The sequence below is a fragment of the Symphalangus syndactylus genome, chromosome 11, assembly GCF_028878055.3.
Source record: "Symphalangus syndactylus isolate Jambi chromosome 11, NHGRI_mSymSyn1-v2.1_pri, whole genome shotgun sequence".
In the NCBI taxonomy this organism is placed as follows: Eukaryota; Metazoa; Chordata; class Mammalia; order Primates; family Hylobatidae; genus Symphalangus; species Symphalangus syndactylus.
Window position 1 is genome coordinate 133397454 of NC_072433.2, and position 27174 is coordinate 133424627.

The following is a 27174-nucleotide window of genomic DNA, read 5'->3' on the forward strand; positions in this document are numbered from 1 at the left end:
GCTGAGCTAGCAACACAGTAGATGCCCTTACAAAGCCACGTACTGGCGGGATCAGCAGCACCTGGGAGCCTGCTGGCATGAGATTCTTGGATGTGCCTTGCACCTGCCAAGTCAGAATGTCTAGAGGAAGGACAGGTTGTATTCTTGTGTGTGTGTGTTATTGTTATTATTATTTTGTTTTTGAGAGACAGGATCTCGTTGTGCTGCCCAGGCTGGAATGAAGTGGCAGAATCCCAGGTTACTGCAGTCTCAATCTCTTGGGCTTAGGCAAGCCTCCTGCCTCAGCCTCCGGGCATGCTGGCAGCCATGTGGGAGTTTCTGTGCAGGTGTGGTGCTGAGTGCTGGCCTGGGGTGGCCTCGATTCTCTCCCCGCAGCCTTTGCAGTGGCCATCCCATCTCTCCCCAGTCACAGAGGAAGAAAGGAAGGCTCATTTATGCCTTCAACTCTGTTCATCCGTCAATTTGCTGAGTGCCTAGGATGCCTGGCGCATAAAACATCAAATAAGACAAAGACCCGCCCCAGTGGCGTTACATCCTCATGGCAGCAACAGTGAGTGAGCAAGATCCCCAGGCACGTGGGACACACCCGGGAGAAGGCAGATGGGATGCCTGCCAGAGAGGACGTGGGGCTGCGGCTGCGTCGGAGCCCCCAGGTTAGATGATTCCCCAGGAAGAGTCACTGGGTCCAGCACAGAGCCACCCTCAGAGCTAAGCTACATTCAACAAAAGCACGCAGAGCGAGATCAGCCACGTGAAGAGGTGCCTGGGCTGTCTGAGGGCCCCAGGCAGGAGCTTCTGGAGTCCTCACCAGGGGAGATGGACAGGACGGATTAATTCTCCTCTAAATCAGCCGCAACACTAAACCAGTGTGACGTGTTCTGTACCAGGGCAGCTCACTAGCAACTCAGTGCCCAAGGGTTTATTGGGAGCTGTTCACATAGGCACCTGATACCCAGCACGTGGCCCAATTCCAGACTCACAGCAGGAGGGAGAACAGGCATTCGGCAGGAAGGCGGCTTACAGTGACTCCAGCTGGTGCTGGGAAAACACCAGGTAGCACCTCGTAGCCAGTCCTGATAAAAATGCAAACATAACAGGCGTAGAGAGAAGCTTCCCAAACCTCACAGCATCTGCCTGGAACTTCCGAGAATCATGGTGAAGGTTTGATGAGATGATCCGCAGAAGCCCTTGGCCAAGCGCTGGAACCCAGTAAGGGCTTGGTGGCTTTCAGGACCTCTCAAGTCACCTCCCAGCCCACTCCGTCCCTCCACCGCCGTCTCCCACCTGCATCTCCCCAGACCACCTCCTATTTAACCCGTGCTCCCCTCCAGGCGCCTGCTCAGTCTGTGCTCACAGCAGCTGGGGAGTCCATTTAAAAGGTCAGCCTGGGCCGGACGCGGTGGCTCACGCCTGTAATCCCAGCACTTTGGGAGGCCAAAGTGGGCAGATCACCTGAGATCAGGAGTTCGAGAGCAGCCTGGCTAACATGGCAAAATCCCATTTCTGCTAAAAATACAAAAATTAGCCGGGCATGGTGGCAGACACCTGTAATCCCAGCTACTCGGGCTGAGGCAGGAGAATCACTCGAACCCAGGAGACAGAGGTTGCAGTGAGCTGAGATCGCACCACGGCACTCCATCCTGAATGACAGAGCAAGACTCTGTCTCAATATAAAATAAAATAAAATAAATATAAAATAAATAAAATGTCGGCCAGGTCACCGCCTGCTCAAGCCTGCAGTGGTCTCATTTCCAGGCTCCGGCTGCCCCTGCCCTGCTGTGGATCCAACTTTCTTGCAGGCCTCTGCCTACGTGATCAAGGCCAGGGTAGCGTCGCAGCCACCGCTGCCTTCTGAGATCGTCTTCCCACGCGCAAAGTGTTCGCATTTCAATGAGCTTGTCTCTTCCTCCCACCCCCTGCAAGGCGAGCCCCGCGGGAAGGGGTTTTTCTTTGCTAGGTGCACCTGTGTGCATGCAGGTGCTGGCGATATTCTCATCTGTAAAGTGAGCACCAGGCTCCCGTCCCCGCGAGAACCTTCACACCATCCCCCGGTGTGTCCTCCCTCAAACGAGTCTCTGTCCCTGCCCCCGCAGCACAAGGAAAGCAGCACCTTCCTGCTCTCCTCCCCCTTCTCCGCGAAGCCCCCGACGCTGCTCCCAGAACAACGGGAGAGGAGAAAGCCCTCGAGCCCCAGCTGGCGCTCACCTGAATCCTCGGTGGCATCGTCAAATTCCACCTGGAAGAGGTAGCCAGTGTTCCAGACGTACAGGCAGGATGCCGCGTCATAGGAGACCCTGAGTGGCTTCAGCCGGGGGTCATAGACGCTGTCCCTCCACTGGATGTTGATAGGAGACTGCCGTGTGCCCCCTGGCACGGAGACCGGGCCCGTCCAGAGTGGGTGCACTGCAGGGAGAAAGAAGGAGACCCCGAGTGAGGCATGAGCTTCATCCTGTGTCTTGGACGGACAGGGCAGAAACCCGGCCGCACCCGAGACCCCACAGGTCCCGGCTCACGGGAAACTGACCCACGGGAAACGGGCGCGTGGGGGCCCCTGGGCAGCTGGACGCGCGCCCACAGGGTGCTCGCCTGCGCCTCTCCTTTCCGCACCACTCGGGGACTTTCTTTCCCACCCGGAAGCAACTCCCTCTCGGCCCGTGCCGCCTGTGTTGATGGGTTTTTTACTTTTGTGTTGCCCACGTCACAGAGTGGCCACGGGAAGTCCGGAGAGACCCTGGGGAGGGCAGGTGCGCGGAGGAGGGCGCCGTGGGGAAGGCAGGCTGAGTGCAGTGGGGCTCTTGCCTCTCGGGAAGGGCTTGAGACCTCCCTTCCCACTCACAGGAATCCCACCTAATGGGTCCTGTGGAAACTGGAGCTGCTTTGGAAGTCTCTCCTTCCAAGCCCTCAGGCAAGGAGGAAATGAGACCCCAGTGTGGAGAAAATTAACAGAGTGGCAGCCCCCCTCTACCCACTTCCTGGAGGCTCATTTCAAACTGCTTTGATTGTCATTTTTAAAGTAAGAGCCATTAATCAAAAACAGTTCAGAGGTCAGGAACAGTGGCTCACGCCTGTAATCCCAGCGCTTTCAGAAGCAAGGTGGGCGGATCACCTGAGCTCAGGAGTTTGAGACCAGCCTGACCAACCTGGAGAAACCCCATCTTTACTGAAAATATAAAAATTAGCTGGGCATGGTGGCGGGTGCCTGTAATCCCAGCTACTCCAGAGGCTGAGGCAGGAGAATGGCTTGAACCCAGGAGGTAGAGGTGGTAGTGAGCCGAGATTACACCACTGTACTCCAGCCTGGGTGACAGAGACTCTGCCTCCAAAAAAAAAAAAAAAAGCAGAAAAGCTTATGAGTGAAGAAGCAGCTGTCCCATGATTGCACCCCCTGGTGTGTGTCTGCCGCACCTGTTCTCTGTGCAATAGCCTCATGCGAAGAGAAAGCTGGATTTTTTATTTTTATTTTTCCTTAAGAGACAGAATCCTTGGGATATCGTGCTCTCGAAACCTTAGAGCAGCTTCTGAATACACAGTGCTCCGGCTTGGGGACGTCACCCCAGAGGCCTGGCGTGCCCTGCGGCTCCTGTCCTCACCTTCACAGGCCTGAGCTAAACCAGTTCTTAAAGGGGATTAAATGGAATAGTGTTTTTTTGAGATCAGGTCTAACTGTGCCGCGCAGGCTGGAGGGCAGTGGTGCCAATCACTGTAGCCTCGAACCCCCAGGCTGAAGCTATCCTCCCACCTCAGCCTCCTGAGCAGCTGGGACTACAGGTAAACACCACTATGCCTGGCTAACTTTTTCATTTTTTGTAGAGACGAGGTCTCACTATGTTGCCCAGGCTGGTCTCAAACTCCTGGCCTCAAGCGATTCTCCTGCCTCTCCCAAAGTGAGGCAGGCATCTTCCAAAGTGCTGGGGTCAGAGGTGTATACCACCACACCCAGCCAGGATTTTTTATTTTAATGAACAAGGATTTTACTGTGTATATTATCTCATAAGTTGCCTTTTTTCATTTAACATTATGAAATCATTTTGTCAAAAAAATATATATATATACAATTCTTTTTAATGGTGGTACATTTCCGTTGTATAGTTATGACACAATTTTTAAAATCCATTATTTGGTGATGATATTTAGGTTATTTCCAACTTATTGCAATTAAACAAAGCTCTGATGAAGTTGCTGTTCTTTCTCTGGATTCTCATCTGGATTATTTTCTTTTTTTTTTTTTTTTGTTGAGACAGAGTCTCACTCGGTCGCCCACGCTGCAGTGCAGTGGTGCCATCTCGGCTCACTGCAACCTCTGCCTCCCGGGTTCAAGTGATTCTACTGCCTCAGACTCCTGAGTAGCTCTATTACAGGTGCATGCTGCCACACCTGGCTACTTTTTTGTATTTTTCGTAGAGATGGGGTTTCACCGTGTTAGCCAGGATGGTCTCGATCTCCTGACCTCGTGATCCACCCGCCTTGGCCTCCCAAAGTGCTGGGATTACAGGCGTGAGCCACTGTGCGCAGTCTTGGATTATTTTCTTCTTACAAATTGCTAACCGCAGAATCGCTGGGTCAAAGGGTGTGTCCAGCAGAAGTCTAGAAAACAAGGATAAAGATGTATAGCCCTGGCTGGGCACGGTGGCTCACGCCTATAATCGAAGCAGTTTGAGAGGCCAAGGTGGGTGGATCAGCTGAGGTCAGGAGTTTGAGACCAGCCTGGCCAACATGGTAAAACCCTGTCTGTACTAATAATGCAAAAATTAGCCAGGCGTGGTGGCTCATGCCTGTAATCCCAGCTACCCGGGAGGCTGAGGCAGGAGAATGGCTTGAACCTGGGAGGCCAAGACTGCAGTGAGCAGAGATGGCACCATTGCATCCCAGCCTAGATGACAAGAGCAAATTCAATCTCAAAGAAAAAAAAAAAGATGCATAGCCCTTTCAGAAATGCATCTCCACCTAAGTTGAATGGTTAGCGCATTGCTCTGTTTTCTTCTTTAATGAACTTGAAAAACTTTTTAGCCGTTATTTAATAAGTAAACCATCAGAGGTCAGTAGAATGTACAATACATTTTTAAGTTAAAGATTGCAAAATCGCAGAATGTTTGCTTTAAAATCACATCTTTTCTACTCGTCAGTGTTAAAAAGCCCTATGGGAGGTAATGGTGATGACAGATAGTAGTTTGGTTGTGTGCCTGTTTATTTTAATTTTCTGTCTTGGTTTTTCTCTCCCCTGTCAACGTGCGTGGTAACATCTGCTAGGGGTCTGCTGTCTGTCTCGTCAACCAGAATCTAAGCGGGGGCTTGGTCATTTTGCTGGCCTGTGCATTCCATACTTCGATGGCACCTGGCACTATGAATGTTTGTTGAATGAATAATCCCTATTGTGGATTAACTGCCCCTGCCTCTTACAGATGGGAAAGCAGAAGGCCAGGGGCTGGAGTTACTTTTCCAAGACATCCAGCAAGCTCGCTGCAGTCTGAATTAAGATCCTGGCCTCTGAGAGTCTGTACTAGAGCTTCTGGCTGCTCCAGGATGGTGTCCAGGTCTCCAGAGTGTTCCTCTGTTCTTTGTAGACCAGCGGGGAGGACCCCCCCGGGCCCTTCCCCAGTGCAACCTGAGGCCTGAATCCCGTCAACATCAGACCCGGGCGCCTGGCTTCCCTATCAAAGTGGACGTGTTGTGAGGGCAGAGGATGCTGACGAGTAAAGCTGCTGTGGGCAACGGGCTCTCCCTGGCAGGCTGGGTGGGCAGGAGGGAGTGGTGGGGACTGCGGCATGTGGAGAGCACACGGTGGTTCTGAGAGGGGCTGCTGCTACCCCACTGGGCGGGAGAGAGAGGGAGAGGGAGCCCTCTGCTGCCAGATCTTTGGATCTATTTGTTTTTATTTTTGTTTTTTTTGAGACAGAGTCTCCCTCTGTGGCCCAGGCTGGAGTGCAGTGGTGTGATCTTGGCTCACTGCAACCTCCAAGTCCCTGGTTCAAGCGATTCTCCTGCCTCAGCCTCCCAAGTAGCTGGGGTTACAGGCACGCGCCACCATGCCCGGGGAATTTTTGTATTTTTAGTAGATACGGGGTTTCACCGTGTTGGCTAGGATGGTCTCGATCTCCTGACCTCGTGATCCGCCCGCCTCAGCCTCCCAAAGTGCTGGGATTACAGGTGTGAGCCACCGCGCCTGGCCTGGAATTTTAAAGAAAAGATAGAAATATAGAGGTTCAGGTAGAGTGTCCCAACATTCAGGTGTTGTCAAGTAATTTTTTTTTTTTTTTGAGATGGAGTCTCACTCTGTTGCCAGGGCTGGAGTGCAGTAGCGTGATCTCAGTTCACTGCAACCTCCGCCTCCCGGGTTCAAGTGATTCTCCTGCCTCAGTCTCCCGAGTAGCTGAGATTACAGGTGCTCGCCACCACGCTCGGCTAATTTTTGTATTTTTAGTAGAGACGGGATGTCACCATGTTGGCCAGGCTGTTCTCGAACTCCTGACTTCAGATGATCCACCTGCCTTGGCCTCCCAAAGTGCTGGGATTACAGGCATAAAACGCTGCACCTGGCCTTGCCAAGTAATTTTTTAAGTTTTACACATTGTGCAGCGGGGAAGACACATCTGTGGGCCAAAACCCTGGCGGCTCTCCCCGCTCACTCTCCGAGTTACCTGGCATATTATATACCACCTCCCCCCAGTCTCAGTTTCTTTATCTGCAGGAAGGAGAATAAGGGAGTATAATCATAGCAGCTTTGCTGAGAAGATAAGCTCGCTGGCGCTGGCGAAGGCCTGGAATGCCTTCCCACGTGTAATAGGCGGGGAAGATGCATTTCCCTGCCCCTGCCTTACAGCCCAGCCACAACCCTGCGGTCACATACGGAACTCGCTGCGTGCCCGAAAGCAGTGACTAAGCCAGCGCTGGGAAACGGTGGGCCCTGCAGTGTCCTGCAGATGTGTTCTGTTCTCTCTCACGTGATGGACAACTATGGACACAGGAGCCGGCGGCCACAGCAGGGGCTTTTGTCTGTGTGTCCTTCGTCCCAGCGTCTGCTTTAATTCAGAACGACACCAGCAGCCCTGAACTTCCATTCACTGTTCTCTCCAAAGAGCCTCTCTGAGGCCAGGCGTGCTGGTGCGCGCCTGTAATCCCAGCTACTCAGCTACTCGGGAGGCTGAGGCAGGAGAATCGCTTGAACCCAGGAGGTGGAAGTTGCAGTGAGCTGAGATTGCACTATTGCACGCCAGCCTGAGCAACAAGAGGCGGACTACGTCTAAGGAAAAAAAAGCCCCTTTGAGGCCTCACAAATCTCCCTTGCATCCAACGGGAAGCAGGATTTAGTGCATTCTACCCTCCTCCCACGGCCGCTGCCTCCGGTCCTCCCCGCCTGGCAAGGGGCATTTAACACGGCGCACAGACCTGAATGTACACAGAACCGAAAAGCCACTGATGCCACAGAGGAGGCGCTCATCTATGCAGGAGACACAGGCTTCCCTGGCTCACAGAGACACAGGATGTGGGAAGAGAGGGTAATTTTAGGTTCTGTTTGCTGAGCTGCACCAACGGGCCCATCAACAATGAAACATCCGCGTTGAACTCAGCGTGTGTCACCCAACAAAAGGATGGGCTCATTGCCACCTGCACTGAGGCGACACCACCTGGGTGCTGAACAGGCTTCCAGTCTCCACACAGCCGACCCTGGTGCACAGCAAGGTGGGTTCTGTGCTAATTCCAGTAGGGCTCCGATGGGAGGCAATACAAAAGTTATCCTCTTTTTCAATCAGTCAACAAATATTTACAGAGCTGCTCCTATGGGTCAAGCCCTGGCCCAGGTGCAGGGGACATGGAATCAAAGACGCCAAGTCCCCTGCCCCAGGAGGCCAGTATTTGCCCCTAATTCACATGGGCACAGTTTGGAAGGAGACCCCTTCTCCCCGATGCATTCTCAGTCTCCAGGTTTGATGGTAGTTCAGCAAATCTCAAATTCCTTCCCCCTTGACCGCCATGGGAGGAGATATCCCCTCCCCCATTGTCACTAGGCTTGGCCACCTGGTGACCTGCTTTGACCACTGGGACATTAGCAGACGTGATGTGAGCAGTAGCTTGGAATACATGGGCACCGCTGGCCTAGCCCTGTGAGTGCCCGCCCTCCGCCGTGAGAAGATCAGGCCTCAGGTGGCTGTGGAAGGAGGATGAGAGATGCACTGAGCAGGCCTGGACCCACCCAGAGTGGGGAGCCCAGCCCAGCCACGCTCAGCCCGGGGGGAGCCAAACCCAAGAAGACACACACACACCTGAGCAGGAAATAGCCAGTAAAATGTCCAACAATGTGCAGTGGTGTGCTGGTTGAGGTTTAATAAGCCGTTCTCCCAGGGATTTACAATCTTTGATTTCTGGTGTTTGCCAATGCCTGTGGTGTAAATACTTTCACCATGGCCAATTTTAAGTTACCAGTATCATGTTGCTGATCACACACTTAGGAACAGATGGGCACTGCCAGTGCACACCTGAAACCTGACTGGAAAGCATTCAGTGATCCCTAAAATTATTATTGTTTTTTCTTAGACACGGTCTTGCTGTGTAGCCCAGGCTGGAGTGCAGTGGCCTGATCAGGGCTCACTGCAGCCTCAAATTCCTGGGGATGGCGATCCTCCTGCCTCAGCCTCCCAAGTAGCTGGGATGATAGGTGTGTGCCACCATGTCCAGTTAATTTTTTAATTTTTTTTTTTTTTTTTTTTAGAGATAGGTTCTTGCTGTGTTGCCCAGGCTGATCTTGAACTCCTGGGCTTCAGCTATCCTCCCACATCAGCCTCCCAAAATAGTGCTGGGATGACAGGCATGAGCCCCCATGCCTGGTTCTAAAATTATCACTGAATGTTTTCTAACTCTTTTGACTTTTCTCTCAAGGCCAAACCACCAGTGATTTTTCAATAATTTTTAGTAACAATATTCTTTTCCCAAATGAAATAGTCTTCAGAATGCCCATAAATAAAACACTGACATAGAAGGATGAATTCCTTACGATGTTCCAATCTTCTCTGCTTGGGAGAATATTCTGCTCTTTGTGGAACTCTGAAATGATTTGGCAGAGCCCTCTGTTCACTGGGAACAGATTGAGGACCATGGTGTAAATGGATTTAGGTGCCGATACAGAATATGACTCTCTCTAGCACAAGACGTAAGAGGACATGTTGCCATAGTAAGAAATGGAATGCTACCTGCTGCCCACTGACAGGGAGATGCTTAAATAGACACAGGGCACCCACCGCTGCCTGTGTTAGCAACAGCAGCAGCTGGCGTCTAGCGAGGGCTTCCTGGAGCCATGTGCTGTCCCCAGCCTTTGCAGGCCCCACCTCGGACCCTTCTCCCAACGACACTGCGCAGTAAGCACCATTATCAACCCCCTGTTACATATGACAAAACCAAGGCTGGGAGAAGTTAAGAAAGTCACAGAGGGGACAGCTGGGTGCAGTGGCTCACGCCTGCAATCCCAGCTCTTTGGGAGGCCGAGGTGGGCGGATCATCTGAGGCTGGGAGTTCAAGACCACCCTGAGCAGCATGGAGAAACCCTGTATCTACTAAAAATACAAAATTAGCTGGATGTGGTGGCACATGCCTGTAATTCCAGCTACTCAGGAGGCTGAGGCAGGAGAATTGCTTGAACATGGGAGGTGGAGGTTGCGGTGAGCTGGAGATTGCATCACTGCACTCCAGCCTGGGCAACAAGACAGAAATTAGTCTCAAAAAATAAAGGAAAGTCACAGAGGGGCAACAGCCATAGAGAGCAATGGGGCCAAGATTCCAATCTCGGCAGCCTAGGGCTCTTAACGGTGGTAGTAAGAATAAAAGAGGGGGGTGGCTGCGGTAGCTCATGCCTGTAATCCCAGCACTTTAGGAGGCCGAGACAGGTAGATCACTTCAGGATGGGAGTTTGAGACCAGCCTGGCCGACATGGCGAAATCCCATCTCTACTAAAAATACAGAAATTAGTTGGGCATGGCGGTGCACGCCTGTAGTCCCAGCTACTTGGGAGGCTGAGTCAAGAGGATCGCTTGAACCCAGGAGGCAGAGGCTGCAGTGAGCCAAGATCGCACCACTGCACTCCAGTCCACAGGTGTCGCCCCCAACAGAAGGAATGAGTGGAGCTCACTGAGAGTCTGGGGTGGGCCAGTCTTTCTACACGCATCGTGTCATCCTTCCATGGCCCTGGAGAGAAAGTCTGGGCACCCCCATCTCGAGATGAGGACACGGAGGCTCGGGGGTGAAGACCTGCCGATGTTCCACCTTGGCAACCATCAGTAGCACCGCATGCCTGGGGTCTGGGTCCTAAGCCCGTGCTCTTTAAATGGCCCAAACACGGAACGCGTGGAAGATTTGAGTTAGAAGAGAAGTTGGCAGCTGTAGAAGCGGGCTCTCATTCTATGGAAGAAGCACTTGAGACCCAGAAAGAGGAAAGGCGTCGTCCAAGGTCACAAGGCACTGACCATGAAGCCGGGAGGGGCTGGCACGGGGCAGTTTCTTGGCAGAGCTGACTGAGTGGTTTATTTGTTACAGGTTTGCTTGAAAGCGTTCTTTGCCGAAGAGTTTAGGAGCGATCGTGACTGGTTAGTGCAGCCCATTCCACCGGGTCTGGATGGTGAGTCATGCCAGTGTGTCCTGTGCGAACACGGACTACCCGCCTGTTCCCAGCATCTTGCCCTCCCCAGGACCCCTGAAACGGAGGCTAAATGATTCACCCAAGGTCACCAAATACAAGAGAAATGGAGTGTGGCCAGGCACAGTGGCTCATGTTTGTAATCCTAGCACTTTGGGAGGCTGAGGTGGGTGGATCACCTGAGGTAAGGACTTTGAGACCAGCCTGGCCAACATGGTGAAACCCTATCTCTACCAAAATACAAAAAATTAGCCAGGTGCAGTGGCGGGTGCCTGTAGTCCCAGTTACTTTGGAGGCTGAGGCAGGAGAATCACTTGAACCTGGGGGGGCAGAGGTTGCAGTGAGCCAAGATCATGCCATTGCACTCTAGCCTGGGCAAAAGAGCAAAACTTCATCAAAAAAAAAAAAAGAAAAAAGAGGGCTGGGTGCCGTGGCTGATGCCTGTAATCCCAGCACTTTGGGAGGCCAAGACAGGTGGATCACGAGGTCAGGAGTTCAAGACCAGCCTGGCTAACACAGTGAAACCCTGTGTCTACTAAAAATACAAAAAATCAGCTGGGAGTGGTGGCAGGCGCCTGTAGTCCCAGCTACTCAGGAGGCTGAGGCAGGAGAATTGCTTGAACCCGGGAGGCGGAGGTTGCAGTGAGCCTAGATCGCGCCACTGCACTCCAGCCGGGGCCACAGAGCCAGGCTTCATCTCAAAAAAAAAAAAAAAAAAATAGAAACGGAGTGGAAATCTGAACGCATGTGGCTCAGGATGGTCTCTCCTCTCTCATCTCGAAAGACCCCATCAGCTACGACAAGGATCCAGTTGCATTTGGGAAATTTGAGGCTCTACTTACACGTGTTACTGCTGGCTCGCCGTGCACAGGAATGCTGAGAACACCATCGCCCTGGCCTCACTGAACGACTCCAGAGAGGGGCCCACATCTGCTCAACCCAGAAGGAGAAAGCTGAGGTCTTCCAAGTGTTCCTCCCCAACATCTTGGTTCTGTTCCCACTGACTCCAATCTGAAGAGGGTGATGTTCCCTGCTGTCTGTTCTCACTTTGATCAGGACCACTGTGGACTGGCGTGTACCCACCTCTTTTTGTAGGAACTCATCCTAAGCCCTGAGCCTAATGGTTAAAGTTCAACCCATGCCTCTCCCAACGGGGTGGGTCCACAGGGACTAGTGGCCTCTTCTGGGGACAGGCCACTCAGGTCACTGGGCTTTGATCTGGCAAACGGCAGCACAAGTCTGCCAGGGAGCTAGAAAAGCTTTACGGTGGGGCTGCGTGAGCACCAGGGGATTATGCGGGGGGCGGGGGCGAGCGGATGAGAGCAGAGTCCCTGCTTCTTTCATGGTGTTGACCCTGTGGTTTGGGGCTCCGGGACACTCAATACCAGGCACAAAGCCATGGTGTGCATGTGAGGAGGGACTGGCAGGCAGGCTCAGAAGTACAGGAATGGGGCAGGCCAAAGCGCTGCTAGGTAGACAGGCTGGGGGAGCAGGGAGCTTCTGTCCACCCACCAGGGCTCCTGAAGTCATAGAGTCCTTGCTTGCCTCCAAATAGGTGCGATTTGATTCATTCGTCCTCCCCGGAAGCAAGATGCCCTGTGGCTTGGGACGCTTCCAGGTCATGCCTGCTGTCTTGGCATAAAGATTAATGGGGCCACCTTTCTTTCTTTCTTTCTTTCTTTTCTGTTTTATTTTTTTAGACAGAGTTTCACTTCTGTTGCCCCGGCTAGAGTGCAATGGCGTGATCTCGGCTCACTGCAACCTCCGCCTCCCAGGTTCAAGCAATTCTCCTGCCTCAGCCTCCTGAGTAGCTGGGATTACAGGTGCCCACGACCATGCCCAGCTAATTTTTTGTATTTTTAGTAGAGATGGGGTTTCACCATGTTGGCCAGGCTGGTCTTGAACTCCTGACCTCAGGTGATCTGCCTGCCTCGGCCTCCCAAAGTGCTGGGATTACAAGTGTGAGCCACCACGCCCGGCCTCTTTTCTTTTTTCTTTCTTTCTTTTTTTTTTTTTTTGAGATGGAGTCTCACTCTGTTGCCCAGGCTGGAGTGCAATGGCATGATCTTGGCGCATTGCAACCTTCACCTCCCAGGTTTAAAAGATTCTCCTGTTTCAGCCTCCTGAGTAGCTGGGATTACAGGCACACAACGCCACAACAGCCGATTTTTTGTATTCTTAGTAGAGACAGGGTTTCACTGTGTTTCCCAGGCTGGTCTCGAACTCCCGAGCTCAGGCAATCCACCCACCTCGGCCTCCCAAAAGTGCTAGGATTACAGGCGTGAGCCACTGTGTCCAGCCTCTTTTCTTTCTTTTTTTTTTTTTTTTTGAGGTGAAGTCTTGCTGTGTCACCCAAGGTGGAGTGCAGTGGTGCCATCATGGCTCATTGCAGTCTCAGTCACCCAGGCTCAAGTGATCCTCCTTCCTCATCCTCCTAAGTAGCTGGGACTGTAGTGCATGCCGTTATGTGCAGCTAATTTTAAAAATTATTTGTAGAGGCAGGTTCTCGCCATGTTGCCCAGGCTGGTCTTGAACTCCTGGGCTCAAGCAATCCTCCCAGCTTGGCCTCCAGAAGTGCTCGGATTATAGGCATGAGCCACTGCCCCCGGCCTTGTACCTCCCTTCATGCCCAGGGTCCACATGAGGACAGTATGTTAGCTGGTCACCCTAGCAAGGCAGCTGGTAATATTTGCAAATGCCAACCCACAAAGAAGCCTCCTTTGGGTCCTTTGAGTGGCACAGCAGTTTATTCCCCCAGACACTTTTTACCTGTGAAATGGAACCTACGGGATTGGGATATACCAGTTTGTGACTTCTTGTTGTTGTTCAAACTTACAATCTTTTAGGGGGCAGGGATATAGTAACTTTTCATAGAATCCTAGAATCTTAGATCTAGAAAACCCTACAGAACACAGATGTTGAAATGCGAGTCCACTTGTAGGCTCCTGAAAGCCCAAGAATCCCACCGAAATCCCGCACACAATGGATAGGGTCTGCGGCTTTCGGCCATTGCCCTAGTGGGCCCAGGAGTTTGCTTGCGTTTGTTTGGAGCAACAAAAACCAAGTCTGGATGATATGTTCTCTCCTTCTCACAGTCATGGTGGAAATGCACCCACCCTTGGGAAGTCTGATTCACTCACTCATTCATTCATTCACTCACTCACTCATTCACTCACTCACTCATTCATTCACTCACTCATTCACTCACTCATTCACTCACTCACTCATTCATTCACTCACTCATTCACTCACTCACTCATTCACTCACTCACTCATTCACTCATTCATTCACTCACTCATTCATTCACTCACTCACTCATTCATTCACTCACTCACTCATTCATTCACTCACTCACTCATTCATTCACTCACTCATTCATTCACTCATTCATTCATTCACTCACTCATTCATTCATTCACTCACTCATTCACTCACTCATTCATTCATTCACTCATTCATTCACTCACTCATTCATTCACTCACTCGTTCACTCATTCATTCACTCGTTCATTCACTCATTCACTTACTCACTCATGCACTCACTCACTCATTAATTCACTCACTCATTCACTCACTCAGTCATTCACTCATTCATTCACTCAGTCATTCACTCATTCATTCACTCAGTCATTCACTCATTCATTCACTCAGTCATTCACTCATTCATTCACTCAGTCATTCACTCATTCATTCACTCACTCATTCACTCATTCATTCACTCACTCATTCATTCACTCATTCACTCATTCACTCATTCACTCATTCATTCACTCACTCATTCACTCACTCACTCATTCATTCCCTCACTCATTCATTCACTCATTCGTTCATTCACTCACTCATTCACTCACTCATTCACTCACTCATTCGTTCACTCGTTCATTCACTCATTAATTCATTCATTCACTCATTCACTCATTAATTCACTCATTCATTCACTCACTCATTCATTCCCTCACTCATTCATTCCCTCACTCACTCATTCACTCACTCATTCATTCATTCACTCATTCACTCACTCATTCACTCATTCATTCATTGACTTTTGCCTCCATTTCCGCATCTGTAAAGTAGGGAAGATTCTAGGATTCCATCATACATGATAACACTCTGTCAAGCTGTTGTTGATACAAGTAACGTCCTTAGAGTGGCACTTCCATTGCTGCAGGCCAAGCTCCCACCCCAGGCCTTGCCAGCCCCATGTGAGCACTGGCATCTCCTGAGGATGCTCACCTGGGCAGCCGATGATGCCCCACAGGCTCCTGGGGCATGTCCTCTGCCATCCTCAGCCGTCCTGCCCTCTTCAGCCTACCCAGTCTAGGTTGACTGCGTTGCAGCAGTACCCGTGGGCTGGGAGTTTCCCTGTCTTCTTCATCTCCCTGCTGCCCCATGGCAGCACTCTGCTTTACTTACAAAATATCACCATCCCCAGTGTATTAGTCAGGGTTCTCCAGAGAGACAGAACCAATGGGATAGACAGACAGATAGATAGATTAGAGAAAGAGAGAGAGAGATGATAGATAGATAAATGATAGATTAGAGAGAGAGATGATAGCTAGATAGGTAGACAGATGACAGACAATAGATAGATAGGTAGACAAATAAGTAGATAGATGGTAGATAAAGGATAGATGAAGAAAGATGATTGGTAGGTAGATAGATAGTAGGTAGATGACAGCTAGATGATAGATGATAGACAGATGATAGATGACAGATAGACATGTTACCAGATGGAAAGTCCTAACTGCGAGTTGTCCAGGTTCTTGGCGTGTTAAAGAATTGAGCAAAACACACAATCAAAGCAAGAAAAGAACAAGCAAGTGGCTCAAGAGCCCTGATTACAATGTTCTTCAGGGTTTTTGTTAAGCTAAAAGAATTTGGTAACACCCCCACGTGCCCTTTAGAGGGCTCCAATTGGTTACATCCTATGAAGGATTGGCCTCCGACCAATCAGAGGTGGAAGTGGAGGCTTCTGTTCTGTTACCGCAGGAGTGAGACTGTGGCCCGTGTGCTGCCCAATCTTGCCTGGAACCGGCTGCTCCGGCTGTTCTTTTGCTTCTGCCTTAACCCTGGGTTACCCTCATTCCCTATTCTCCTGCCTCAGGTAGGTGATAGATAGAAATAAAGAGATAAATAATAGGTAGATCGATGATAGATAGATAGATAGATATAGATAGATAGATAGATGAGAGGAAATTAATTAGGGGAATTGGCCCATATGATTATGGAGGCTGAGAAGTTCCAGGACAGGCCACTGCAAGCTGAAGACCCTGGGGTGCTGGTAGCATGGCTCAGTCCAAGTCCGAAGGCCTCAGAACCAGGGAAGCTGAGGATGTAACTCTCAGTCCAAGGCCAAAGGCCTGAGAAACCTGGGGCAGAGGGTGGCATTGGTGTAAGTCCTGGAGTCCCATGGCCAGGGAGCTGGGAGTTGTCCAAGGGAAGGAGATGAAGAACATGCCCCAGTCCAGCAGACAGACGGACACATTCACCTTTTCTCTGTTTTTGTTCTCTCCGGGTCCCAGCAGATTGGATGGTGCCGCCCACATCGAGGTGGAACAGGAATTAAAAGAAATTAAAGAATATGTAAGCAGAAACTCAGCTGTATGTAAGAAAACGCAGTTCCCCCTGAGAAAGAGAAAGTGCTGGAGTCCTTTAAAATTAACTGCCTGTTTTTCTGTGGCTAGTGAGCCTTATCTCTCCCTTTGCCAGGCATCGTGAAGACCTGTTTCTCTAGCCGTGCAGCTGCAAAGTCATAAACACATAAACTCAAGTCGCAAAACATGATTTTCCTTGAGAAGTAAGAAATGATATGATGCATGTCTCAATTAATTGAATAACTGTCTTTGTTTCTCGCTTCTGTAATATGCTTCCCCCTGCACAGATCTCCCTCCACCCCACGAAGTGCTTAAAAGGTAACTTAACTCTGTTCAGGGCTCAGTCCTTTGGATGTTAATCCGACTGGGCCGGTGCACCTAAATAATAAATCTCCTCCTCAACCCGTCGCTCTCTGTGATTCCTTATCCATCCTGCAACAGAGGGAGCTCTTCACCACCAGGTCCGCGAGGCTCAGATGCCAGTCTCTGCTGGAAACACCTTCCCGACACCCCAAAATCAAGCTCCGCCAGGTGTCCGGGTGTCCTGCAGCCAGTCCAATGACCCCTACCTGAGCCGTCACACCCAGCTTGTCCTGCACCCTCCTAACCATGGACTCACGGCACCATTTCCGTTCTATTATGGTAGAAATGGAAACTCCCACCATTACTAGAGGCAAGGGGGCCACGCACACGCACACCTCTGGAAAGAATGTCAAGCAGCCCCCAAGGGAAAAGTAACAATCTGTCTTTTCCAGACTGCAGTGTGGTTAGCAGTTTCTTTTTTTTTTTTTTTTTGAGACGGAGTCTCGCTCTGTCGCCCAGGCTGGAGTGCAGTGGCGCGATCTCGGCTCACTGCAAGCTCCGCCTCCCGGGTTCACGCCATTCTCCTGCCTCAGCCTCCCGAGTAGCTGGGACTACAGGCGCCCGCCACCACGCCCGGCTAATTTTTTGTATTTTTAGCAGAGACGGGGTTTAGCCATGTTTGCCAGGATGGTCTCGATCTCCTGACCTCGTGATCTGCCCGCCTCGGCCTCCCAAAGTGCTGGGATTACAGGTGTGAGCCACGGCGCCCGGCTGGTTAGCAGTTTCTTACAGCTGTTTTTGGGAATTTCCATATCAGAAATCTCTTACATATGTATTCTCTTTTTAAATACAAGAAAGAATTATGTATAGAGGACGTGTACATATAGATGCACATATATATGCCACCTACTAATTTATCCGGAATAATTTTTATAACAGTGTATATAGCTCTTCCCTTCTTTTGAAGAAATAACTACAAAATATTCCACTGAAATATTACCATAATTTATTAAATGACTTCTCTTATAGATGGTGTACACAGCTCTTCTTTTTAAAGAAATAACTACAGAATGTTCCACTAAAATAAGTACCAGCTGGGTGTGGTGGCTCACGCTTGTAATCCCAGCACTTTGGGAGGCTGAGACGGGTGGATCACTTGAGGTCAGGTGTTCAAGACCAGCCTGGCCAACATGGTGAAACCCAGTCTCTTCTAAAAATACAAGAATGAGCCCAGTGTGGTGGCGCACGCCTGTAATCCCAGCTACTTGGAAGGCTGAGGCAGGAGAATCACTTGAGCCTGGGAGGTGGAGGTTGCAGTAAACTGAGATCGTGCCACTGCACTCCAGCCAGGGTGACAGAGCAAGACTCTGTCTCAAAAAAAAAAAAAAATATATATATATGATAATTTATTAAATTAATTATCTTACAGTGTTTTTCCTTTTTTTTTTTTTTTTTTGAGACAGTCTTGCTCTGTCGCCCAGGATGGAGTGCAGTGGCGTGATCTGGGCTCACTGCAACCTCCACCTCCCAGGCTCAAGTGATTCTCCTGCCTCAGTCTCCCAGTAGCTGGGATTACAGGCATTGCCCACCATACCCGGCTCATTTTTGTATTTTTAGTAGAGATGGGGTTTCACCATGTTGCCCAGGCTGGTCTCAAACCCCTGGCCTCAAGTGATCTGCCCGCCTCAGCCTCCCAAAGTGCTGGGATTACAGGTGTGAGCCATTGTGCCAAGCCTGTTTTTCTAGTTTTTATGGTTTTTTTTTTTTTTTTTTGGTCATATAATTAACACTGCACTTGGCCGGGTGCAGTGGCTCACGCCTGTAATCCCAGCCCTTTGGGAGGCCGAGGCGGGCGGATCACCTGAGTCTGGGAGTTCGAGACCAACCTGACCAACGTGGCGAAAACCCGTCTCTACTAAAAATACAAAAATTAGCCGGGCATGGTGGTGGGCGCCTGTAATCCCAGCTACTCGGGAGGCTGAGACATGAGAATAGCTTGAACCCGGGAGGCGGGGGTTGCAGTGAGCCGAGATTGCACCATGGCACTCTAGCCTGGGCAACAGCGAGACTCCGTCTCAAAAAAAAAACCGAAAAACAAAAATCAAACAAACAAAAAAATTAACACTGCACTGAATATCCTTGAATAGAATTCCTAGGTTTGACATACATAGGTCAAAGGGTAAATCCACTGAACTGCTAATAGATGTGCCAGGTTACTCAGCCAAGGGATTGTGCTCTCACCTGCTCACCTTGTATTCTGGGCCAAAATGTCTTACATGTATCCAACCCAACACTTCCTAATTTCTTAGTTTCTACCTCCCACAGAAAACACCAATCAGTGGGCTTCACATAGTCTGTAATTTTCTGCCAGAGTTGAAAATGTCTCATGCGGAGTCATGATGGTTACTTTTGTCAACCTAGCTGGGCCATGGTGCCCAGATATTTGGTGGACCATTATTCTAGATGTTTCCATCAATGTGTTTTTTTGAACGTGATTAACATTTATACTTCAGTGAACGTTGAATAAAGCAGATTGCCCTCCATAATGTGGATGACTCCCATCCAATCAGTTGAAGGCCTGAACAGAACAAAGACTAGGCCAGGCGCGGTGGCTCATGCCTGTAATCCCAGCACTTTGGGAGGCCGAGGTGGGTGGATCACAAGGTCAGGAGATCGAGGCCATCCTGGCTAACACGGTGAAACCCTGTCTCTACTAAAAATACAAAAAATTAGCCGGGCACGGTGGCGGACACCTGTAGTCTCAGCTACTTGAGAGGCTGAGGCAGGAGAATGGCGTGAACTCGGGAGGCGGAGGTTGCAGTGAGCCGAGATAGCGCCACTGCAGTCCAGCCTGGGAGAAAGAGCGAGAATCCATCTCAAAAAAAAAAAAAAAAAAACTGAACAAAGACTTACCGCCCTCCCTATTCCCCCAAACCCCCTCTCCCGCCCCCCATTGAGAAGGAATTCTGCCAGCAGTTGCCCTTTGGACTTGAACTACGACTCTCTCGTCAGATCTGGGGCTTGTCAAGCCTCCCCAATTGCATAGGGCAATTCTTCAAGATAAATCAGACAAATCTCCCTCTCTGTCCCAATGTATAGATAGATAGGTAGCTAGGTGTAGGTTTACACACACACACACACACACACACACACACACACATCCTGTTGGTCTGTTTCTGTGGAGAACCTTACAAGAATTAATAAAAATCCATAACTAAAGGATATTTTTTCATTCTCTTTTTTTTCTTTTCTTTTTGAGATGGAATCTTGCTCTGTAGCCCAGGCTGGAGTGCAGTGGCATGACCTCGGCTCACTGCAACCTCTGCCTCCCGGGTTCCTGTTCAAGCAATTCTCCTGCCTTAGTCTCCCGAGTAGCTGGGATTACAGGTGCCTGCCACCATGCCCAGCTAATTTTTGTATTTTTAGTAGAGACAGGGTTTCACCATATTGGCCAGGCTGGTCTTGAACTCCTGATCTTGTGACCCACCCACCTCGGCCTCCCAAAGGGCTGGGATTACAGGCTTGAGCCACCGCACTTGGCCTTCATTTCTTAAATTAGAAGGTAGGAGATCAAGAAACTGCTCCTCTCTGCCTGTTTACAAACATTCTTCATGTTTGAACCCAAAATGTTTAAGTCAAACCTTCTTTAATTGATATTTTCTAAAATGGACCATGTGTACCCAGATAACCCTTCCACCTGCAGAAGATTAAAATTTCTATTCTTATTTTTTTCTCACCTGTTAAGATTTTCTATTTTTCATATGTTCCATAGAGCACACACGACGTTAGTACCTAACATACAGATGTAAATTTACACGTATGCATGTTCATGGCAAGTGTGTGTGAGTGAGTGAGAGAGGCCTGGAACCCACCATCCTCTGAGGACCCTCAAATTTGCATCACTTTTTGAAATAAGGCTTTATTCTCATGTGATAGAAATTTAAAGTCATTTCTTTTTTTTTTTTTTTTGAGACATAATTTCGCTCTTGTTGCCCAGGATGGAGTGCAGTGGTGCGATCGGCTCACCGCAACCTCCTTCTCCCGGGTTCAAGCAATTCTCCTGCCTCAGCCTCCCGAGTAGCTGGGATTACAGGCATGAGCCACCACACCTGGCTAATCTTGTATTTTCAGTAGAGACGAGGTTTCTCCACGTTGCTCAATTTGCAAAATATGTTTTCCTTGAAAAGTAAGAAACGATGTAATGCATGCTGTGAGCTCTTGATCTCAGGTGATCTGCCCGCCTTGGCCTCCCAAAGTGCTGGGATTACAGGCGTGAGCCACCGTGCCCGGCCAGAAATTGAAAGTCATTTCTAAATGCACCGACTACACTCCATAGTATGCCGTGATCTCAGAATGATACACTGTCCATGAAGAAATGGTATTTTAGGTGAAAAAATCAAATAGGAAAAACTTGCATTGGACAAAATTCTTCAAAACACACAAAAGTTTCTGCACGAGTTTTGTTCAGAGTAATTTTTTTTGCTGAGCCACTGGACTTTTTTTTTCCCCATGGTTAGTGTTTTATTCTTTTTTCTTTTTTTTTTTTGAGATGGAGTTTCACTCTTGTTGCCCAGGCAGGAGTGCAATGGTGCGGTCTTGGCTCACCGCAACCTCCGCCTCCCGGGTTCAAGAGATTCTCCTGCCTCATCCTCCCTAGTAGCTGGGATTACAGGCATGTGCCACCATGCCTGGGTAATTTTGCATTTTTTTTTTAGTAGATATGGGGTTTCTCCATGTTGGTCAGGCTGGTCTCGAACTCCCGACCTCAGGTGATCTGCCCGTCTCGGCCTCTCAAAGTGCTGGGATTATAGGCATGATACACCGTGCCTGGCCTAGTGTTTTATTCTTTGAAGAATGCTTCTAAAACATTGCACTAAGTCAATCTGAAAGGTAAAGTTTAAAATCTTTTTAAAGGATAAGTTATATGTAATGACTGTTCACTCCACAAAATCTTAATCTTAGGGCTTACGATGCACCCAGTTGGCAGTAGCACCCAGGTTTTCCAAACAGCCAGTTATCATTTTTCTCTCATCTGCCTAGATTTCTCATTAGCTGCCTCCTGTTTTGTTGCATGATCTCAGAGTCCCCCTGCTTTCTCTGAGAGGTGGTCAAGCTATCCCCTTTTCTTCTTCCCTTGCTAATATCCTGGGTTTTCTTCATGTTTTCTGATGGGCAAGTTCTCGTTGATTTCCACGGGCCATGCCGACCACTGACAGAGCCTGGAAGACAGCAAGTCGGAAAAGCAACGGTTCCCTGGCACCCTGGGTTACCGTCACTGCCGCTGGACTTCTGATGGGTCCATCTCCCACAGGCATTTTTTACTGATTGTGTGGATTTGTACACGTTTCCACCAACTGCTTCGTAGCGGCAACTTCTCATTAATAACGACTCGAACACCTAGTAGCCCCTGTTGAGATGCTAATCAGCTGTCTGGCTTGGGTGGCCTGGATTAATTGCACCGTACGCAGCCTCTCCTGGGGAGTTCGCATCAACGGCTGCAGACTGTTCTCAGACAGGAGGAGATTTGTTCTCAGACAGGAGGAGAGAGCTGCCAGCCGGACAGAACGTCAGTGCTGACGTCAGCATTCACGTGTGCAGGAGGAGAGCCCTGAGGGACCCCGGTGGGGACTGGTGCTGTTCCTGCCTGCGCACACCCAGTTCTTCTCCCTGGCAGCTGCTGGGTTTGCTCTGGGAGACCAGCCCTCCCCACCTGCCCTCCACGAGGGTGGGCCAGGCTGTCCCCTCCCCCAGACATGTCTCAGGACTGGCCACTCGGAGTGGGGGTCATTGCCGGGTACACAGCCTGGCCAGTAAGCATCGCCCCCGGGAGACTTGCTGGAATGATGAGGAAAGAGGCCCTCTCTCCCAGGCAACAGTTGAACTGGAAAAACCTGTTGGTAGTTGCTAGGACCCCTTCGTGAGATCCCGCTCAGGAATGGGGAAAAACCAGGCAGGCGAGGTGGTTCATGCCTATAATCCTAGCACTTTGGGATGGCGTAGGTGGGAGAATCACTTGAGCCCAGGAGTTCGAGGCCAGCCTGGCCAATATGGTAAAACCCCGTCTCTATTAAAAAAATACAAAAATTATAGCGAGGCTTGGGGGCAGGTGCCTGTAATCCCAGCTTCTCCGGAGGCTGAGGAAGGAGAATCACTTCAACCCGGGAGGTGGAGGTTGCAGTGAGCCAAGATCGCGCCTTTGCGCTTCAGCCTGGGTGACACAGCGAGAGTCCGCCTAAAAAAGAAAAATGGGGAAAAACCAAGGCCAAAGATGGGAAGGACGCGGTGGAGAGAGAGAGAATCAGAGACAGAGATGAGAGAGTCCGTGCAGTGGACTCCAGGGGTTTCTGGAGCCGCTGAACCTGGCCGCACTCCTGGAGGTGCAGGCTTTGGTGTTTTCAGAGGGTCTCATATCAGCCCAGATTATGAACCGACCACAAAGGCTGCTTGGCCATATGTTTGGCCAAGACAAAGGAGAAATCAGCGAAATTGCTGGGCCGAAGCAACGCCAGTCTCTCTCCGTCTCTCCTCTCTCTCTCAAATGCATGTTACTACGCACATAGCAAGGGTCTCTGTGACCTTTACAAATGGCCTAGTGCACACGCATGCAAGTGGCTCCCATATTTGAGGCCTTGCTGATCTACTTTACAAGTGAGGAAGGTGAGGTGCAGGAAGCGTAGGTTGCTTCCCCAGTTTCAGAGGGCACTGTATCCACACAGCAGTGACTGGGTAGGGTCCTGGTCTCTCTTGACGGCCCAGAGTGTGTGGCCTGTCCCCGGAGAGGGTGAGATCCATGCCAGGCGGGGCTGAGTGGTGCTGACTGCCACCCCCTCCCGTCACCCCTGGATCATCATTTTGTTTCCCAGTGGGGTCTCCTTTCAGGGCTCTACTTCACCCCAAAGCTGACCTCTTCCAGTGAGACCTTCAAACCCTTACGGTGCCCTTGCATGAAGTGGCAAAGTCGGGGGCAGGGGAGAGAGGAGGAGGAATTACAGAAGGAGCCCTCCTGGGGAGACAACTGCAAATATGTGTTTCAGGGACAGTCCTCACGACCATGGGCAGTGGCCGTGACGGCCAGTCTCCCACCTCCTGGAGCCATGTGTCTACCACCCAGTAGAGCACCTGGACACCCCATCCCTTAGCCTTTCCCAGCATCGGGCTCATGGGCAAGTCCTGTGGATTTCACCCTGTGGAACCTCTCCAATCTGTCCATTTCTCTTCATCCTGTCTGCACTGCAACCCCCTGCAGCAAGCCTCCGTCTCTCACTTGGAGCCTGTCACAGCCTTCTCCATTGCTCTCCACAGATTCATGCAGGATGATGTATTTCCTCCTCCCATTCCTTTTCCAGCCCTCCAGCCAGACAGACTTTTCCTTTTGTTTTGAGACAGAGTCTCGCTCTTGTTGTCAAGGCTGGAGTGCAGTGGTGCGATCTTGGCTCACCGCAACCTCCACCTCCCGGGTTCAAGCGATTCTCCTGCCTCAGCCTCCCGAGTAGCTGGGATCACAGCCATGCGCCACCACACCCGGCTAATTTTGTACATTTAGTAGAGACGGGGTATCACCATGTTGGTTGGGCTGGTCGCGAACTCCCGACCTCAGGTGAGCTGCCCACCTTGACCTCCCAAAGTGCTGGGATTCCAAGTGTGAGCCACCCCGCATGGCGCCAGATGGACCTTTCAAAACACAAATCTGATCCTACTCACTCTGGCCCCAAACTTTGTAAAGTCTTCCCCATTGCCTCAGGAGCAAGACGACACCCCTTCCTCGCTGACAAGGACGCAGCTGCGCCTTCGCTACCTTTGCTGCCACATCTCACCACCTGCCTCCTCTCGTCTCTACCCCCACTATGGCTGTGTGACCCCAGGTGTATCGCTCAACCTCTCTTATCTTCCTGTTCTTCACAAAGAATAGGGATTACAGTGAAATGTGCCCAGCTCGTGGTCACTCAGCCCATGGTAACATGAGCACATCCGGAATCGGACTCTAAACGCTTCATCACCTCCATGCCATGGACCCCTCCCAATATCCCTGCGAGCTGTGAGATCTAAACACCAGTTCCCAGAGTGGGAAACCGAGGCCTGAGACCCTCAGCAACTTGCCCAGGGAAGGCTCAGACTCTAAGCCCTGGCCAGGCAAACTCCAACTCCTCACACTTAAGGACAACCAGGCTCAACGTTCCAGCATTCCACTCAGTCTCCTGGGCTTTTCCTGGGCCACTGAGTGCATCGTGTTTAATTTCTCTTTCTCCGCCCTAGTGACATTCTCAGATTCTCAGAAAAAGGAACCATCGGAAGGTTCCAGGGTTTTCTTGACGTGGGCATTTCGTGGTGTTGACAAAAGGACCTCTGTGACCTTTACGAATGGCCTAGTGCACATACTTGTAAGTGGCCCCCCATATCTGGTGCCACAGAGGCCAGAGTGCACTTCCCACTCCTCTTATAATGCCCTCACTAATGTGACTGTAACTTCATTAACTCCAGGGGACCAGATTGGATCCTTGTACCGACTAGTGAGCAAGTGAACCTTCACTATAGACAGCTGTCTTTGCTGATGACTAGCTACTCCATTTTAAAAAAATTACGGTGAATCAACTGTATGCCAATATTGAACAATACCTTCCTCTTTTAGCTTCCTGAGCAGCAAAATAAATCAAAACCATCAAAAACAAAAAAGTGTAGTAGCTCATGCCTGTAACCCTAACACTTTGGGAGGTTAAGGCGGGAGGATCGCTTGAGTCCAGGAGTTCAAGACCAGCTTGGACAACATATTGAGACCTCTGATTCTACAAAAAATAAAAAAAAATTAGGCAATGGTGGTGGTGCATGCCTGTAGTCTCAGCTACTCCGAAGGCTCAAGCGGGAAGATCACTTAAGCCCGAGAGGTAGAGGCTGCAGTGAGCTCTGATTGTAGCATGGCACTCCAGCCTGGATGGCAGAGCAAGACCCTGATGCAAACAAAACAAAACAAAACCAAACAATCACTAACTGCAGCACAGTCACAATCACAGTTTTCATTGGGTTAGTTTCTGATCATGACCTAGACAGCAGTGGCCTTCAACAAACCTCACTGTAGCTCATTGGATGGTCACAGATGGATTCACCTTTGCCCACAAGTTCCTTCTCTCATCCATTCACACCTGTTCATGACGCCGAGCCCAGCGTTGCACAAGGCCTGGGGATAGGGGAAAGGCAGCTCCAGACACGGACTTGGGGATGTTTTGAAACAACAGGAACAACAACACCCTAGGTTTGTCTGTTTTCAAGCCAGATATTCAGGCGGGGATGCTAAGAATTCTTACATGGGCAAGCATTAATATTTGAATGCAGCCGTGATTGAGGTGGAGGTGGAGACAAAAGGCGTGCCTCCCTAGAACATGTTTTGTCCCCACTGCCGGAGGGAATATTCTGTGGCAGCTACTGCACGCACCCTTTCCCTCCGTGTGAGTGGACTCCACACTCTAAGCAAGGCGTTCTGGACTGCGAACTCAGCTTGTGCCTCTCTCCAGCCCTGTGGCCTCGCTGGGCAGTTTTTCTAATCTCTTTGGAGCTGATCTTCATGTTGAAAAAGGACAGGTCCCATCTTCAGATCAACACCTGTCCCAGCGCTGCCATTCTGCCAAGGCTCCTCCTTGGAGTGTTTGTCAGGCACTTTTGCCACGAAGTAACCCAGCCACCAGCCACAGTGGAGCCTCTGAGCCTAATTCTGGCGGAGACTTTAACTCGGTAAGGTTGCCCAAGGTCGCATAGCCCGTGACTGCGCTGAATCCTGTTTTTATTATTGGCAAAAGGGAGTTGGGCAGGAAATTCCAGGTAAAGCATTTTCTTTTTCTTTCTTTTTTTTCTTTTTTCTTGCGACGGCGTGTCGCTCTGCTGCCCAGGCTGGAGTGCAGTGGCACCATCTCGGCTCACTGCAAGCTCCGCCTCCCGGGTTCAAGTGATTCTCCTGCCTCAGCCTCCCGAGTAGCTGGGACTACAGGCGCCCGCCACCACGACCGGCTAATTTTTTGTATTTTTGGTAGAGACGGGGTTTCCCCGTGTTAGCGAGGATGGTCTCGATTTCCTGACCTCGTGATCCACCCGCCTCGGCCTCCCAAAGTGCTGGGATTACAGGCGTGAGCCACCGCGCCTGGCCAGCATTTTCTTTTTCCCAGTGAAAATAGCTCCCTTGCCCTGTGTTTGGGAGATCAAAGGCATTCTTGCTCATTGCAAATAATTCAGGAAACAGAGGCGAGTATAAAGAAGAAAATGAAAGGCAAGGTAATCCCAGATAAGCACAGGGAGATAACCAGGAATGACATTTCTGGGAACTGCCCTATAGTTTGGGAATTTTTTCCTGTGATTACCCACAAACACACATTTGCACACTTATTCTACATAAAATATAACGTGTGCACATTGACATCATCAGTTTTTTGTTTTTTTTTTTGAGACAGAGTCTCGCTCTGTCGCCAGGCTGGAGTGCAGTGGCGCAATCTCGGCTCACTGCAACCTCCGACTCTCGGGCTCAAGCGATTCTCCTGCCTCAGCCTCCTGAGTAGTTGGGATTACAAGGCGCCCGCCACCACGCCCGGCATAATTTTGTATTTTTAGTAGAGACAGGGTTTCGCCATTTTGGCCAGGCTGGTCTCGAACCCTTTACCTCAGGTGTTCCGCCCGCCTTT

The 27174-nt window shown here is 50.3% G+C and overlaps 1 protein-coding gene, 1 long non-coding RNA gene and 1 pseudogene across 4 annotated transcripts in view; 1 reads left to right on the forward strand and 2 right to left on the reverse strand.

The window, feature by feature from the left end:
• The window catches only part of CA5A (carbonic anhydrase 5A), a 56503-nt gene extending 44074 nt beyond the window's left edge, over nucleotides 1–12429 (reverse strand). Inside the window, exons 1-2 of one of the 2 annotated variants that reach the window (XM_055232718.2) lie at nucleotides 11461–12429; nucleotides 2206–2403 (exon numbers count right to left, since the gene is read on the reverse strand). In XM_055232718.2, the coding sequence (XP_055088693.1) occupies nucleotides 2206–2403; nucleotides 11461–11602 (340 nt within the window). In that variant the 5' untranslated portion in view covers nucleotides 11603–12429. The remainder of the gene's footprint in view (nucleotides 1–2205; nucleotides 2404–11460) is intronic. The other variant, XM_055232717.2, reaches the window with a different exon arrangement.
• Nucleotides 15–16890, forward strand: LOC129457507 (uncharacterized). Of its 2 annotated transcripts, XR_008649277.2 has the most exons (4): nucleotides 15–135; nucleotides 5562–5690; nucleotides 6686–7677; nucleotides 16145–16890. It is a non-coding gene; the product is annotated as an uncharacterized lncRNA (long non-coding RNA). The 2 variants fall into 2 exon arrangements; XR_008649276.2 differs by having other exon boundaries at nucleotides 5562–7677.
• A 4643-nt stretch (nucleotides 16891–21533) lies between these two features.
• Nucleotides 21534–21791, reverse strand: LOC129457506 (small EDRK-rich factor 1-like; annotated as a pseudogene).
• Nucleotides 21792–27174: the final 5383 nt, after the last annotated feature.